We start from the raw sequence: 17,591 nt of genomic DNA on the forward strand, positions 1-17,591 counted from the left end.
GCAATGCTAAATATATTTCTACATATTACATGTCTAGATTGTGAAAGGCGGATGATTTTAAACTGTTAAATACACTTCCTATTTGTTCAAGCCAGGATAAAGACACACACACACACACACACACACACACACACACACACACACACACACACACACACACACACACACACACACACACACACACACACACACACACACACACACAAAACCGTGTATTCATATCTCTGTGGGGACATCTCATTGACATGCTTTCCCTATCTGCTTACCCTAATCCTAACCATCAAAATTTAATGCCTAACCCTAAACCTAACCATAACCTAATTGTAACCCTGACACTAAAACCACATTTTGAGTCTGAAAAATGCCTTCAAACTTGTGGGGACTGGGATTTTGGGTCCCATAAGGGTTGTTGGTCCCCACAAGTATAGTAAACTTCCAATTTTTGGTCCCCACAAAGATATTAATACACATACAGACACACACAAAAGCATATTTTCGGTTACTTTAAATGTAATCAGGTGTGAAGGGCAGCTTGAAAAGGGTTTCAGCTTTCTTTTGAATGAGTGAACACTTGTGTCTCACCATCATCTCTAGGTAAAAGAAGAGATGCTGTTTGAAGCCCTGACAACGCGGAAGACGGTTACTGTGGGAGAGAAGCTGATCGTTCCCTACAAGCTGGCTGAGGTGAGACTGGAGCTGCTTTGCGGCTTTTCAAACAGTAAATAAATAAAGCTGCAAATCAAAATGTACAACAAAATCTTAATAAGTCATCAAACATCAATAACATCTACCTACTCTGAGCAGCAGGAATGCAGATGTTTCTGCCAACTTGAAGCCCGTTCGGTTGTTGCACATCACAGATTTCTGCCTGTTCCTTTGTCTTCGTGACATGGGCTCTTTTGAACATGTCCAGATGTGTGAGCTGTCTTGCTTTAGGTAGGTGGGCTAATGCTGATGGCAAATGAAGGCCCGACTCGTGCAGTGGGCAGCCGCGTTGCATTCCAGAGTTGATTGCGGCAACAATTCTTGTGATTCCACTGCCGCATTTCAGCGGGTCTGCGCCTTACTAAAAATATGCACAGAGTCTATTTTTAATGGAAGCCACGTCAAATAGTAGAGAGCAGGAAGTCGGAGACAGGAACACAGTGGAACTTTTCGTCATTTTTCAAGCGATCGTAGAGATCAGTTGCTGCATGTCTGAAATTGTCTTTGTGTGAAGCACAGAGCGAAAGTAAACACATGCTCATGATTGATGTGTTGTGAATTAGTAGGCAATTAATATTTACAGTGTGTTTTGATTGGTACGAATGCCAGAAAAAGCCAATGTACTCAGTATGATGCCAGATTTGAAGGCGCATAGGTATAAGTAGTTTTTGGAGTGTTTTCACATCCGGCCCGAACACAATGGCACTGCAGTCGTGGCTCTTCAGTGTGACCCGGCTGTGTTTACAGAAAAGCACACACCAGTACCGGATCTCCTCCTGCTCACTCTTGATTCTCCGCAGCTTCTTTGTTTAGTGGCGTCAAGTGAGGGCTCTGAGTCACAGCAGTGCGCACTTACACAAACCCACATGCACAAAGTCCTTCAGTCTGTTTAGAGGGAAGGGAAAGCATTTCAAGTCCCTCTAGAGTTTTCATGGGACCTCCTCTCTGAAAACAAACACATCATGGTCTGCAGATGCGAGCCATCTGAAAGAGACGAAAACACGAATACAGGGTGTAAAGAGCCCCCGATACATTTTAATTTTTTTGGTTACATATGCTGTAATGCACATAGACTTTAAAAATTATCACGATGCCTTCAGTATTTCATACTTTGCTGATGTCAGATCTTGCACACACAGGCTGTGACTTGAGTTAAATTTTTTGTTTTGTTTTTTACAACACAGATTTTCTGCAGCAGTCTCAGCAGTATTTTACCACAGACTCTCCAAAAAGACGGTGCTGTGCTGTGTTGTGCTGTACATTCCCACCAAAACAGCAACAACCTCATAATGGCCCGCTGGATATTTAGGAGTCATTTTATCTGAACAAACAGTGATTGTTGTGGTAGCACACTGGGTGGTCTTTGAGTAAATATTGCTCTAACAGTCTCAACAATCCCATTGCCTGTTAACTGAAGTCAGACAGTTGAAAACCTCAAAGAAGTCTGAGTGTTTCTGTACTGAGTTTTCTCCATTTGGTCAGACTTATGAGACAAGTGAATGTTTTAAACCCTGCTTCCTCTAATCGAGGAAGGTTATTAGAGGAATGGTATTAGACTATGGTACGTACAAGGATCCCAATAGGCTCTTCTGACACATAGAAGACATATTTTGTCTGAGGATGTTAAAAATATCCTGCTTAACTGTTTAGAAACCCGTGATTCTTGCGTTGGAGTAGCCACTCAGTGGGTTGTTTTCTTTGTGAAGTCTGCGGCTCTTCTTTGCTGCAGTGAGGTAAAATCTTTCCAGCAGATACAGGAATTAAAAAGTTTTTCTTCATAATTTGACAAGGAAGCTTTTGCACAAAAAAATCCTGTCTTTTATGAAAGAAGACACAAAATTGATCACTCTGTTTGTCAGTCAATCCAAGCTTTTAAATCCCCAGTATTGTGATTGGAACTGTGACATCAAAATATTACTAGTTTTTCATCCAAATATTTCATGCTTGTTGCCTGAATATCATGTTGGTATTGCCAGCAGTGAGGTCAAAAATATATGGAGTCCATGCTTGGCTTATAACAGCTGATATTTCTGTTGGGCCTTGACTTTAAAGCTGAACTTCTGCACCTCCATCTATTACAAGTTGACAGATCAGAGTGCAACTGATGAGTGTAATCCTCTCTAATGACATTTATAATGACTCAGCGACGCCCTGCTGTTGCACAGTGCAGTCTATCAACATGTTTTGGTTGAGATGTCAGACGTGTTTGGATAGGAGCACTGTCTCTTCTCTCCTTGGTATCTGCTTTTTCCATCTTAGGATATCCAGTTTTATATTTTCCATCAAAAATTCAGAATAAAAGTGTGTGTGATAGGACTGCAGGAATGTGATTTACGCTCAGGTCAAAGTATAAGTGGTTGATTTTTAAAGTAGAACCACATCCAACCACATCTCCACATGCTGATTCACATTCGGGTAACACAGTTCATACAGGGCCATTTTACATTTTGACCATTATAAATCAGCTTTATTTTCTGTATTTAAAGACCTTCTTTCATTTTATTCTCCTGGGCCTGTACAATAAGTGCAGTGTTAAGAGGGGAGGTATTCAAGGCCAAACTCTAATGTGTAAAACAGATGTGTGGCACACTGAGTTTGGGGGGAAATACTGAGGAATACTGTAATGGCTGTGAAGACAGAACAGGCAAAACTGCATGAGAACAAATATGAAACGTGGTCTCCAACAACTTGGATCAAATGAGTACAGTTAATACAAATTACCAGTAGAAACCGCCTCTTGTTCACTTTTAATAAAACTTGACTGGCATCTCTTTTTAAGGAGTGCATGCACATAGAAACTGGTGCTCCTGCTTTCCACTTCTTAATGGTGTTGACTGAGATATTACAGTGATACTGTATGTTTGCCTTTAGGCTGGTACAGTGAGAGACTCCATGGCCAAGTCTCTGTACAGTGCTCTGTTTGACTGGATTGTCTTCAGGATCAACCACGCTCTGCTCAACATCAAAGACCTGATGGAAACCACCAAGGTAAGATGACACAGAATATTAAAAGCGCATGAGTGTAGTCATTTTTCAAAACAATAATGACTCTTATTACAGATTCGGTTTTTATTTTTCATTTATTTGTTTCTGTTGGTGTCTTCTTCAGATCTTGTCCATTGGAGTCCTTGACATATTCGGTTTCGAAGACTACGAGAACAACAGCTTTGAACAGTTCTGCATCAACTTTGCCAACGAACGTCTTCAGCATTACTTTAATCAGCACATCTTCAAACTTGAACAGGTGGGTCTTTTGTTAAACCGAAGCAGGACACACATCTTTCCCTATCCTTAAACTTTTAAGCTGCTGTGTACGTTTTCTTCTATCTGTCCAACTAAGTTCTGATTGTGGCCATTTACAAGGAAGTGCACATACACCACAAGACGTTCTTCAACACTTGGTCCAACAGGGCTAAGAAAGATGAACGTCACCCCACCCTGTGACCACCACAAGTGAGGATGTATGTTTTCTTAAGCGAGCTGATTAACTTCAAAGGCCTTTTTAAAGTTGAGATCTGTAAGGTTTACCTGTAAGTTAAATAGTGTGTTTACCCTGAGATTGACAGGATCAGCTGCCTGCCCTGACATGTTTTGAGAGGCTGGGGCTGCTCGAAAACCATGAAATACACCACATGAAGGTCTTTGTATCTAGTCATTACTGTTTTGCGCAAAGGCAGTTATTCACAAACCACCTCTGTGTCATAATTGTTTTAGCAGTCATCCTGCTGTTGTCTAAAAAAATGTGTAAAGGGGGGCTTCAAACACTTTGGATATTAGGTTAGATTAAATGGTTGTTTTTTTGCTGATGGCTTATTCGGTGACCCAAAAGCAAATGTTTGAAAGATTTTTAAAGGAACAACATGTCGCCAAGTGTGCGTGATTTCACGTAGCCTGCTTGCAACATTACTCCCAGCATCAGTTTTGAGAGCCCCATGAGAGGAGGCTGAATATTTCAGTAATAAGTCCGGGGTCAGCCTCTTTGGTGTGTTTGAGAAGTTCATATTTTTTTAGGCATGCTTAACATCACTGTCGTATAATATGTGACTTCTTTTTAATAAGACTCTGAGACAGCGTTCAGTGTTTGTTATTCCTCATAATCCCACAGTGCTTCCTGTGCTACTGGTTACTGCATGAACCCTCAAATCTCAAGGAAAATCAGTTGCCTTTAATTCCAGCCTGAGAGCCTCAACCTCGGTGTTTGTGTTTCATTCTGGAAAAGTAGTATTTTGTGGTTAAATAGCTTATGTAGGGTTTTTTTGGTGTTGCTTGGATATTTCTCTGGCTGTCCTTCTGGATTTCCTTTATTGTTTTGATGCCATCCGTTCCCCCTTTCTTCCATTTCCTAAAGAAATGTAAGAACTGGAACAATTTAATATCTTATTTGGGTTTGAACATGTTTGAAAAAAAAAAAAATACATATATATATATATATATATATATGTATGTATATATATTAATTCCACAAAATGTCCTTTTACCTTGTGTGAATTTTTACCTGGAAAATGGGAAAATGTTCAGTCCAGCCCTGCATGAGTGTGACTTTATGGAATTTTAAATATACCTGCTAACTTACAGGCCATGTGATGTAATACCACGTGGCTCCACACTATGCCGTGCTGAAATGACAGAACCAATGTCCAGCCACTTCCTGCTGGGTAAAGCTTGCAGCCTGTGCATGGATTGGCACATTGCTGCCATTGCTCAGCTTTACTCTACTTTCCAACACTTGGTGGTATACCAGATTATATCTGTGGCAATGACTGTATTATGTATATTTTGGCAGAAACATAGCATATAAAATGCCAGCCCTGACGCACCACTTCACAATATATTGACCCTTATACCACCCACGTGCTCTTTAACAGGTTTGTGAAATTATTGTGTGTAAAAGTGAACAAAACATAGGCAGTCTGAAAATCCCTTAACACGATTCAGCCGGGATGGCAGGGTGACCAAGAGCGGGCATACTTCAACCAGAGCAGAAGTATGCCTGCTGTAACTGGTGTTTCACCCCCTCAGCTACAGTTCCAGTGTATATTTCCATGCATCTGTCAACCACTGAGTCACTCTGTTGGAGCAGATAGGGGTTAAATAAGTCAGTAATGCCTGTCTTGTTGCACCTTTGTGAAATCACTTCGTCATCTAGTCACTCACTAACAATCAGTCGCTAACTGTACTTGTAGTTGAAATATTTATTCATGGCAACTGTGACGGCAAATAAATGGAATAACCAGCAGGACTTTACCCACAAAGGAGAAAATGTGAATTTGACATGATGTGAACTGTTTAACATTATTACATTGGATATTATAAAACGGGCAGCAGACTTTGTTCTTTTAGACTAAATGATGAAAGTGGTGTTGAACACTTTAGAGGATTCCTGTGGCCTAACCACACATTCTTTTGTGTTCCCCCGTTATTGAGAAAATACCAGTCTGTCATCCCCAATATACTGGTCATAGTATGTCCTAAATATCCCTCTTTTTAGAACTCTGTCAGTGGACATTTCTTTTATTTGTTTTCACGTTTTGTTCCATTCAATGAAAACACATCTGTCAAGAAAATACTCGGTTGGTTTTTGTTTGGTGTTTTTTGTGTGTGTGTGTCTCTATTCGTAAAGATGAAACTTGTACAAAAAATGTATAAAGAAATGACTTTTTATTTTTAATGGTTGTTGAGTTAATATAATGAAAGAGTAACTGTATGACAGCCTGACAGTTCTCAGTAGAAACACGACAAAGAAGCTGATTCTGCATCTTCCGGATACATTTTATGGGTTTTTACTGATACAGACAAAATAAAAGTGAATCATAGTTTTTATGGGAAGATGACTTAAAGGCACGTGGGTAGTGGGAGTTACGTTATTCCAGACAATATGACAAAGTTAGAAATAGCACCCCCATAAACCAAAACTCAGCAATTACCAAAGAGTTGAGTCAACTCACCTCTGTTTATTTAAGAGCCGAGTATGTGGCAATATACGGGATTACACAGACACACACTTTGTCACCTGAGTGTGTGCAGTCTTAAGAGATTAGAGTAAAGTCCTGGCTTTAGTATTGTACTCAACAAAAGCAGCTGTTATAAGAGATAAATGGAATTTGTCACATTATTTGGTTGGGAAAAGTTCTGACTGACTTATTTTATATGATGCAATCAAAAGGTTCTGTATTAAAAATATTATAACCTGATTTAAATTTAGACAATCTCACATTCAAGGTCATCTTCTTATGCACCTCTGGACCCCCGACACAGGTATTACTTTTCAATCTCTCAGTAGAAGTTGACTTATCTCCCCTTGCACTTGCTGCTGGATCTTCCAGTTTAAGAGACTGATACTTCATCTTGGATTTTCATTTTTGGGAAGTGGGCCAAATCTGGCACACAGCCCAGGTGATGAGTGAAAATTGTCACAGGCACAAATGCACATCAGATAAAATGTTCACTCTCAGAGGCCCCAATGCATATATACTAGAGCTCACACTGGCAGTCTCATGACGAGGGACGGATTCAATGTGAACAATCTTGTGGATTCTGGAAAAAATGACGAGCATGCTCCCAGTCACCTGACACGCCGCCTTTGGGGTCGAAAGCTGTGGAATCTTTGACTGAAAGTATGGAGGGCACATAGTGTAGGTGGTCAGAAAGAGGCTTCCAGGCAGTAAAAGTAGGTGTTAGGACATGCCTGAGAAGATGATCTTGAATGTGAGATCGGTCAAATTTTAATCTGGTATCGTTTCTGCTGTCAGAAACTTCTCATTAGACGTTGTCTGTGTCTATTAATCATATGACATTTTTCTGTGCGTATGACCAGAAGCAATAACCGTACAGCTGTTTGCTCAGTTGAATTGCAGCGTAAAACAACACTTCGCCTACTTTGTTTACTTTGTTCCGAGTAAGTTTGGCTTCCTTCTTGAAATATTCTTCCTGTGAACTAACAGTAAACAGCAGTAATTAGTTGCATATTTTTCCTCCAGACTTTAGGCTAACAAGAGATTACACAAGAGAAAGAGATTTTGTTATTAAACCTCTGCTGGATTAAGGTCTTTATTGGTTAAATCTTTCCCAGGAACACAGGAAAATAACATGTATAAGGAAGTAATACTGATAAATACTCCGAATGATTCTTTCATTATTAAACCAGCAGGCCAGGCGACCATGCATACAAACTATAGCCACTCTGACTGTAAGATTTAAAACAGCCTAATCAGCCTTGGGCTGGTTCTCTGCTTTTGATTGTATGTTGTTATTAATTTATATCCATTTATTTATTTTATGAGCGTTTGTGATGCTGTCGGTAATGTCACATGCAGTGAAAACCCACTATAACAAAGCGTCTGTGCTTCTCAACAGCTTCAGTGCATTAAAGGACAACACCATATATTTTTAATGTTATACCCAAACGCTTTAGTATTTCAATACAGCAAGCTGGTGAGATTTATTGCCTTAAAGAAGACATTCATCAGATTCCAGTCCTGTGAAGTAAATTTTTCTTGAAGGTGTCGCTAAAGCTGAGCTCTCTGTTTGTACATGATGTGACCCTGCAGGAGGAATACAGGGCAGAGGGCATCAGCTGGCGAAACATAGACTACATCGACAACACAGGCTGCATCAACCTGATCAGTAAGAAGCCCACAGCGCTGTTCCACCTACTGGATGAAGAGTGCAAGTGAGTATTTATGTCTCCCTACCAGTTTGACTGGTTTACTTCTTTAGAAATTCAGTTTAGCTTTGCTGTAGTAAACTACCTGATAATTCAGCAGGTGCTGAGTTCAGGTGACGAGTTCAAATTGGCAGGTGTTATTCTGCAACTGAAAAATCGCTGGTTTCATTACAGCTTGGGATCTTCGTGGTGTTTGATACCCTCCTCCCCCTGCCTTCTCACGTTGATCTGTTTTGTCCTTGAAATACTAAAATCAGCGAGGCACTGAACCTAAAGTGTTTCCGCACTGTTGCAGAGTTCCAGCTGCAGTGCTTCTACAGCTGGGCAGTGTCCTCTGCACAGGTTTTATATTAGCATGAAATAAAAACAGCTGTGAAAAATGCACAATCCCTTCTCGGCCTCCTCGAGCTTGTAGTTTTCGTATTGTGACAGAACACAAAACTATCGACACAGACAGAGGAACTAGTTTTGTGTAGGGTAATTACTATATGACACACAAACAGCAACCTAGAGATGGACAGAAATAAATTGGAGTACCTAACAGACTGTTGTTTGTCTGAAGGACCACTCACAGCAAATGCTAACATCACTGCATCTCTCCTGTCCTTATGAGTGGACAATTTTTCTTTTATGCTCAATTGGAAAACATTGTGCAAGATTCTGAGTGTGATTCCTACTACACTTTATAAGAACATTAACACATTTCAGACAAATACACTTACATTTTGTCAGATTTCTCTAAATTGTTGAGCAGGATGGAGTTGTCCAAAATCTATACCTGCTAAACCTCAATGAAATATGGTGTTTTCAGGTACATGGCTTTACTGTGACTATTTTACAAGTAATATTTCCTTCTTTAACTCCCTTTATTCTCCATTTGGACATTAAATCAAATTCCTCCTGTTAGGCAAAGCTGGAAGGTAGTGACTCTTTAGCTGCTCTGTTTTCATAGCTCAGGTTTCACCCTGTTCCAAAACCCCTGGTGTCTCATTCTTCCCCTCGCTCCTCTTCCTGTAAGCTGTTGATTTTCTGCAAAATTGCTGGCTCTTGATACTGACGCACTGTAGAGATATATGAACTGAAGTCGGCCTAAAAGGATAATCTTCAACCTGTGGCAAGAGAGGTTAAAATGTCAAAAGTGGTTACAGATCAGATGATATTGGCTTCCCACGTTTCCACCGCTATGCTCTGCTATAATATAATACAGTTGTAGCAACTACACACAGAGTGGTGAAAAAAATAATATCTTGAATTCATCATGTTCTGTGTGGATAACATCAGAAATCTGTTGGACATTTTCTGTGTGATTCGTGTTACAGCATTAAGACATAGTTGGCGTCTTGAATCAACTTCATCAAGAGCGTGATTCTCGAGTTTCCTTTCTTGAGGTGTTTTGATATTAAAAACAAATGTAAAACCCGTTTTACTTCAAAGCATATATTTCTTTGTTTCCTTTCCCAGTTTCCCTCAAGCCACCAACCAGACTTTGTTGGATAAGTTCAAGCGACAGCATGAAGGAAACAGCTACATCGAGTTCCCTGCTGTCATGGAGCCCGCCTTTATTATCCGACACTATGCTGGCAAGGTCAAGTACGGAGTCAAGGTCAGTGCCATCTTCGCTCTCTTAAGAATGTAAGTCTGTCCAGCCGGTATTTTTTTTTCTTTACATGTGTGACCTTCACAACAGGAATGTAAGTGCTAAGGCAGGAGCTGTAGCACTAAGCTACATAATACTTCTGAACAGTGTTTATATATTTATCTCACACACACACACGCAGGATTTCAGGGAGAAGAACACAGACCACATGCGCCCGGACATCGTAGCTTTGCTAAAGAGCAGCAAGAACGCCTTCATCTGCGGGCTTATCGGCATCGATCCGTCAGCAACTTTCCGCTGGGCAGTGCTCCGCGCATACTTCAGGGCCCTGGTGGCTTTCAGGCAGGCTGGAAAGAGACACACGCACAAGAAACACACTGGTAAGAACCCACACCAATGCATTAATGGTTGACATACCCTATAGTTAGCTCACTAACCTCTAGCAGTGAGGGAAAGTATACTCTGTGAAGGGAAGAGATGTTCCAGACTGAGAGGTAAACCTTAGCAAAGCACAAGAAAGCTTATAAAACATAATGTCATCAGAAAAATCTATGCACCTGTCTTACAGTGTCAGGGCACCTGCTCATGCTTCATTTGTACTTTAGGAAATGCTCCATAGCTCGCAGTTTAGATAAAAGTTGCTACTACATACTGTACTATACGCCAACCTGCTGTGCGTCTTGGTTCATTATGTTTATCTCAGCCAGGTTTTGGATTCACTATGCAGTCACTGTTCTGTAGTCTATGTGTGCAAAGTGCTGGTAGTTTTGCAGTGTAATGACAGTAGCTCTTGCTCTGTCTCTCTCTCTCTCAGCTTTGGCTTTCTGTGAATGCCTTCTTTTCCCTTAGAATTTGCTCTAGCTGTACTTCAGATGCAGTAGATGTTGCAAACAGATGTTCTTTCAGTCCTGCCGGCGTATGAATCGGACTTTTGCTCTGCATCCTCTCCATCCTTCCTTCACATGAAGCGTAGATGTTGTAATGTGGACTAGATTTTTCTTTTAGAAGTTAGATATCTTTCACTTGTCTTTAGATATCTTTTAGAAATCTTTTCAGCTAAACTAAAGATATTGTGTCACCCAAAGGAATCTTGTACATGTCTTCTAAACCATCTCTATACAGACGCAGTTTTGTTCTTAAATTTATAAATTTGAATGCTACTGCTATCTTATAATAGAATATGTTCACTGGATAAACCACTAGAAGATGATGTATAGAAATACCTTTGGGGGGCAAACGCCTATATAAAGACAGGTCTCTCTACTGCTGCCGCCAACGTCAGTTTTGAATGTCAATCATCTTCTCTTGCACAGGTATCTCTCCAGTAGACGACTGAATTTCTTGATCTCATCTTCTTCGCTGTCTAATCTGTCATTTCTCTCTCTCTCTTTTTCTTTCCTTGTGTATTTTTCTGTCTTCTCTCCTTTTTTTTCTCTTGTTTTGCTTCTCCAAGGGCATGATGACGCTGCTCCCTGTGCAGTATTGAAAAGTACGGATAGTTTTAGCTTTCTGCATCACCCTGTGCATCAGAGAAGCTTAGAGATCCTGCAGAGATGCAAAGAGGAGAAGTACAGTAAGGCTGCCAATACAATAACTCCTCCTACTTTCATCTGATACCATGACTAGGGGAAACTATAGGGAGAGGACCGACCAACATTTACTACTTTTCTAGGCCAAGTAAAGCCAAACGATACCAATAAGAATATACAAACATAAAGAGGCACCATTCCTGCGTTGTGATTTGATTTAGGATGCTTACTTTAGGACTAGATGCTTGTTGGTCTCTACTCTCTCTGTCTCCCCTTTTTTCTCTTTAATGCACCTGCATGTGTTTGTTCCTGTCTTGCATGCTCTTCACTTGTATTCTTACACTGTGCTAGTAAAAGGCATGCAAAGAACTGCATTCTTATCTTGCTCTGTCAGCGAACTTTGGTGATGGAAGCAACACCTCCAGGTTTCCACCACTTTTTTTTTTTTAGCAATAGCACATTGCTCCACTGTCATATACAATTTTGTCTGTTGGGTACTGGATATAGTTGCTTGTCCACCAAACGATTGTCTAAAATCAGCTGTTTTCCACTGTCACTAACCCCACATCAGCTGGTGATGGTGATCAAAGACCAAGGGGTGTGTCTGGCATAGCTGGGGACACAGATGTGTACATTCATATCACTAACTGGCTCAGAGGCAGCTTTACATGTGGTGCAGGACATACAGCCGACCTCACACACTTTTCACAAGGGTCACTTTTCTTCTACAAACATTTCATGACACTCAAATGTCTTTTTGTTGTTGTCTTGTGCCACCCTGCAGCTCCAGATGAGAGTGAAAATGTACAAAGTGATGAAAGTGAAAACGGTACATTGTCGAAGAGTGCTTTATGAGTAGGCTAACACACCTTAGAGTTGTAGGATTTCAGCACTGTGATTGATTGGCTGTAGGTTCAAAACAAATCCTGGAATATGATATACATTAGTACAAATTTATCACTACCAAAGCCCACCATCGCACTGTAGTGATGTAACAAAGCAGCTGTAGCTTGTATATAAAATATAGATGTAGCCTCTGGGTCTGAACAGTGAAGCCAATGTAGAAACGCTGTCAGTGTAGCATTGAACTAAATGTTTAATCCTTGGGATGTCTTAATATAAGAAAAACATGTGCTACAGTAAAAACCCGTTTATTCCTTATGACAAATGTGTAAAATTACAGAATAAGTTCTGGTAGCTCATTATCCACACAGGGCTGCATTTATTAAAAAACTGTGTTTTGATTAATTCACAGATGTATTATTTTTAGCAGCATAGAACCACTATTAAACAAGAAATGTTTATGGTAGATGGTAGTGAAAAAACAAGAAATCTTCTGTGATTTAATTGTTTATCTATTATTTAACTACTTTGGTGTAGTAGGAATGGCAGTGGGGGAGGTCTTTAATTCAAACTCTATACCCTCCTTATCTAAGCCTTCCAGTGGGCCAGATTAGAGTCTTTGCCAGGCCGATTCTGGCCACCGGGCCTTATGTTTGACTCCTCTGTTTTTGGACAGCAATTTGATTGGCTTTTTTTTTTTTTTTTTTTTTTTCTCAGTCAAATCTATCACTCACTTTCGAAACACAAGGATGTCAGGAGACAAAATGCTCAGTTCAAGACTTTTCTAACCATGACATGACATCAGTGGCTACATCTATCCTTTATATAAAGTATGGAAAAGTAATCCGAATCAAGTAATCAAGTATTTTAAATTGCCAATCATGGTATTAAACAAACCTACAGGCCAGACTAAACTAAATAATGCTTCAGTATCATCTCACATCATTCAGCACTAACAACCTTGCTATTAACCGCACAAATCTGTGTTAAATGTTACTTCAGCTGCAGTATTTCCAATTTTAAAAAAGGCACATAACAGTCACTGCAGTAACACTTGAGTGTCACACGGTGTCAGAAGTGTGTTTTTTCTCTGGAATGGTTTTGTGTGAAGTGTATGTGCGTGTTCTTTCACATGATGCCAACATGTTTATTCGTGATCAGGTGTGACTAGAAAGAGTCCACGTACGCCACTCTCAGACCTGCAGGGAAGCAACACCATCAATGAAAAATCACCACGGTAAGTGGCCATGTTGTAAAATGTTGTCAGCAGAGTAGTGTGTTGACTCTGATGGTATTATATCCAAGATACTTAACCCCAAAGTGCCTCTAACGCATCCATCAGTGAATGTGTCTGTGTGATAGTCATCTTTCCCCCAAAATATTAATAGAAATTACTTGATTGCTGTTATTGTGGCATTTTGTGGCCACAATGAGCAAAACATTGATATTGTGACAGTCCTAATTGTGTGTCCTACATGCAGTGATAAGGATATTTGCCTCCCAGCATTGAGAGAGACATTGCATGCCTTTAAATAAATGGACGCAAGTGCTTGTGACCCTGAGTGTTGGTCTCGTACCCCTCACTGACACTTTCTGTAATTAGCTGTGGACTGTGAGATTTGCAGCAGCACAGAGGGATTCATGCAAGTCAGCTTTTGTTACACAGGAGATCATTATGGAGCTGGTAATCCCCCCACCATCATCATCCTTCCTCCTCTTCCTCCTCCATGCTCCCCTCATCCTCCACATGCTAGGAGAACACTAAACCCCTTGCAGCTGCTTCCTCGGTGATGTAAAGTCGGAGCTATGCATCAGAGAGAAGTGCCCGGGGAGTAATAAATGTTCGGACCCTGCAGGGTGCATATCAGCTGGACAGAGCAGTGTTTTATGAGACTCTCTGAGACACTCTGGAGATAAACAGTCACTACAGAAGCCATACTGTACTATCACCATTTGCAGAGATAGATGATCAACTGAGGAGAAAATCTCCCTTATATGGTGAACCAGATCCATACAGAAGATTTATGCTTTACTTTGTTTCGTGACGCAAAAAAATATTTTCTGATTTTGGCCATAGACTGTAAACGCTGGTCCTCAGATTATGTAGGGATGGAGTGCAAAGATTTTGATTGATACTTACACACTGGAGGTTTGTTGTTTTTCTACAGAAATTTATCATCTTGTAATGTAATGCTGACTGGTTGTACAAATCATCTGCATTTCTCCCCTTGGACTGTGCAGACATAGCCTTGTGTTGATGATAGTGGAGGAGCATCCTTTGGGTCTCATCAGTGACCTCCACAGTAAGAAATGTGGTGGAAAGAATGCCCCTGTTTATTTTGGGTTTTTTTGTTGCCTTCTTCTTTTTTTTTGTACTTCCGGATTCAAATTTTCATCTTGATGTCCAATACAGTTCAGAATTAACACATGGATTTTTGAGCAAAAAAATTTAAAGTCATCTGTTTTGTGCATCGTCACCATTTTTAAATCAGAATGAACTACACTGGTCGAGTAAGTTCTAACAATTTGACTCAATTTAGGTTACACCCAACATACATGCTAATATCAGTTTATATTAGCATGCTAATATCTGCTTATTAATATACAAATTAAAGATACTGATGAGGCTGTATGAGAACGTCTTTAGCTTTACATAACACACCAGATTGTGCTAATGAAATAAAGTTGTTGGATGAGTAACCAGTCAAAGCTTTTCATCCTGTTTAGACCCTGAAAAAACATAATTTCTCTTGCTATCCATCCAATTCGTGCCAAGATAATTCATTTTTGGACCAAACTTGCTAAAATGGTTCCAAGAGCTGAATATTTGTTCCTTCTTGTGCAACAAAGATGCTAAACACAATAACACAGTAAGCGCAGACGCTGCGGTTTGGTTGTTTTAGTTTGGATATCGCCCAGATCTGCTAATCACACAGGTTATTTTTTACTCAGCATTTAAGCAGTGGGCGTTAAAAGTCACTTTCAAACCAAGCAGGCAGCCCTGCAGCTTCTCTTCTAACTGTTCAGTGGTTGTACTGAATTTGGTTACACACACACACACACACACACACACACACACACACACACACACACACACACACACACACACACACAGGTGTCCCACCTGGTTTTCTTTTTATGAATGATTCAACCTCCGGGTAATAACATACTATGAATCAGCGAGCATATCTTGCTGCTGTAGTCTGTGTGTAATAATGTGTGGCCTGTAACACATGTGGAGGAATTCTTGTAAACTCATGAATGATGAACGGGAAACAAAACAGCGCACCTCAGTGGATCTGAGGACGCATGAGATAACCTTTAACTGCCACAGCTGTGCTCTGTTCTGAGTAGTGATGGAGATCGTCTTTGTTTACTTGTGTTTCGTTACCCCTCTTTCATTTTTGCTATGGGATAAAAACCAAAACAGTCTGATGGGTTTTAACCATGACTGACCACTTATGTTTTTGTTTGGGTTCTGGACACGTGGTTGGGTTCCACCTTGAGGCCTGAGGTTTTGAACCCTTTGGGGCTTCAGTAAGGGATTTCTGTGCGAGAGATTCATCCTGTCTTCTGGAAAAGAGAATGAAAATTACTTCCCCTTTTTAACTTAGATCACACTATTTAAAAGTACCAAAAGGACAAAGCCACACAACCATGCGTTTGCCGCTGATTTCTAAACTTTCAGTATTTGTTGTTTAACGTCTCATCTGACAAACCAAGTGCAAAGGAAAACAGTGATTTCTAAATCACTTGGAAACTGTTGTGGTAAAATAAAGAAACACTACAGTGATGACATAGATCTTAAGACATGTTCAATAGCTCAATGACTCATCAAGTAAACTTTTTACGGTAAGGAGCAGGTTGTTGCCGATAATCCTTTAGGTTATATAAAATACTTAGGGGGGAAAAAAGCTAGATTCAGCTAGATTAAAGTTGGAGAATCAGTGACACTGCCTGGTTTATTATTTGTTTCTTATTTTTGACAGTTTTAATTATTAGTATATATTTTATGGACCCTGCAAGCTTGACAAAGAAGGGATGGAATAACTGATTATATAGACAGTGTCATGAATTGCAAGGTGAAGACTCAAATACAGACTCACCTGCAGACAGACGTAAGCAAAAAGCGCACCATTAGTTCAGCTGATTTCACAGCCCAGAATTATATAGTCCATGAGATGGAAACCAAAAACACACGGGAATGGGAAGATACTGAGACAAACACTGAAGGGAAGACAACACTATATACCCACATAGCAAGCCCAGATCTGGTATCAAGCCGGCACTGCTGGCTGACTTCTAGCATGATAAGACGTATGTCAACCAGATGTGGGCCAGGGCTGGCATAGTTGGCACTGTCTATGTGATGCATTGCCACACCTGGCTGGATTGTAGTTTGGTTTATGTGGCCCAGGCCCATTGAAAACAGGTCTGGCCTGGATCTGGCATCAAGCTGGGACTTCTGACTGACTGGTGTCATGGCAGAGTGTATGCCAACCAGATGTGGGCCAGGTCTGGCAATGATGGCACTTTATATTATGTTCCTATTTTCCTATTTTAGTTAGAAGACTCAAATGCCATGTTGCAACACTATACTGCTATGGTAGCCAGCGTTTCAAATGCAGGTTTGACAGGTTTGTGAGTGTACACTTTATCCAAAACCTAGTGACGGTTTACTCATGCACAGCCAGCGGGTGGCTGTAACTCAGGAGGTAGAGCAGGTCACCTACTAATCAGAAGGTCAGTGGTTCAATCCCTGGCTCCTCCAGTCTGCATGTCAGGAGTGTGAATGTGTATGAATGTAGTTAGGAGGCACTCAGTTTAGAGAAAGTTTGTGACTGGGTGAATGTGGCATGTTGTGTAGCACACTTTGAGTAATCCGGGAGAGTAGAAAAGCGCTTTATAAGAATCAGTCCATTCACTGTCTGAACAGTTTTACATGTTACTTTTGCACTATTACGTTCCAGCACATGTTGTTATTACATGGCTTGATTAAGGTACACATTAGGCTGACATCTGGGACCAGAGCTGAAACTGTCCTAGGCCAGCACAGGGCCAGCAGTGTGTCTGCAACTGGCCCGTGGCTGCACACAACTTACACATGGCCCTCATACCGCAAAGAATGACGGCCCTTTGGTGGCCCAGATCAGGTTTGCCAAAGGTAATCCACACATGGGCCAACACAGGACCACCAGTGTGTCTGCAACTGGCCTTGTGCTGGCCCATGTGTGGGCCACATCTGGCAAACCAG

At 40.7% G+C, this 17,591-nt stretch overlaps 1 protein-coding gene across 7 annotated transcripts in view; it reads left to right on the forward strand.

The window, feature by feature from the left end:
• The window catches only part of myo9aa (myosin IXAa), a 100,658-nt gene that overhangs the window by 61,351 nt on the left and 21,716 nt on the right, over positions 1-17,591 (forward strand). For all 7 annotated transcript variants that reach the window (XM_084941190.1, XM_084941429.1, XM_084941590.1 and 4 more), the window contains 8 exons: positions 595-684; positions 3,577-3,693; positions 3,815-3,949; positions 8,253-8,374; positions 9,830-9,971; positions 10,147-10,345; positions 11,419-11,538; positions 13,499-13,574. In XM_084941190.1, coding sequence (XP_084797316.1) covers positions 595-684; positions 3,577-3,693; positions 3,815-3,949; positions 8,253-8,374; positions 9,830-9,971; positions 10,147-10,345; positions 11,419-11,538; positions 13,499-13,574 — 1,001 coding nt within the window. The remainder of the gene's footprint in view (positions 1-594; positions 685-3,576; positions 3,694-3,814; positions 3,950-8,252; positions 8,375-9,829; positions 9,972-10,146; positions 10,346-11,418; positions 11,539-13,498; positions 13,575-17,591) is intronic.

Source organism: Perissodus microlepis, chromosome 1 (genome assembly GCF_051167445.1).
Source record: "Perissodus microlepis isolate ML-2025 ecotype Zambia chromosome 1, ASM5116744v1, whole genome shotgun sequence".
In the NCBI taxonomy this organism is placed as follows: Eukaryota; Metazoa; Chordata; class Actinopteri; order Cichliformes; family Cichlidae; genus Perissodus; species Perissodus microlepis.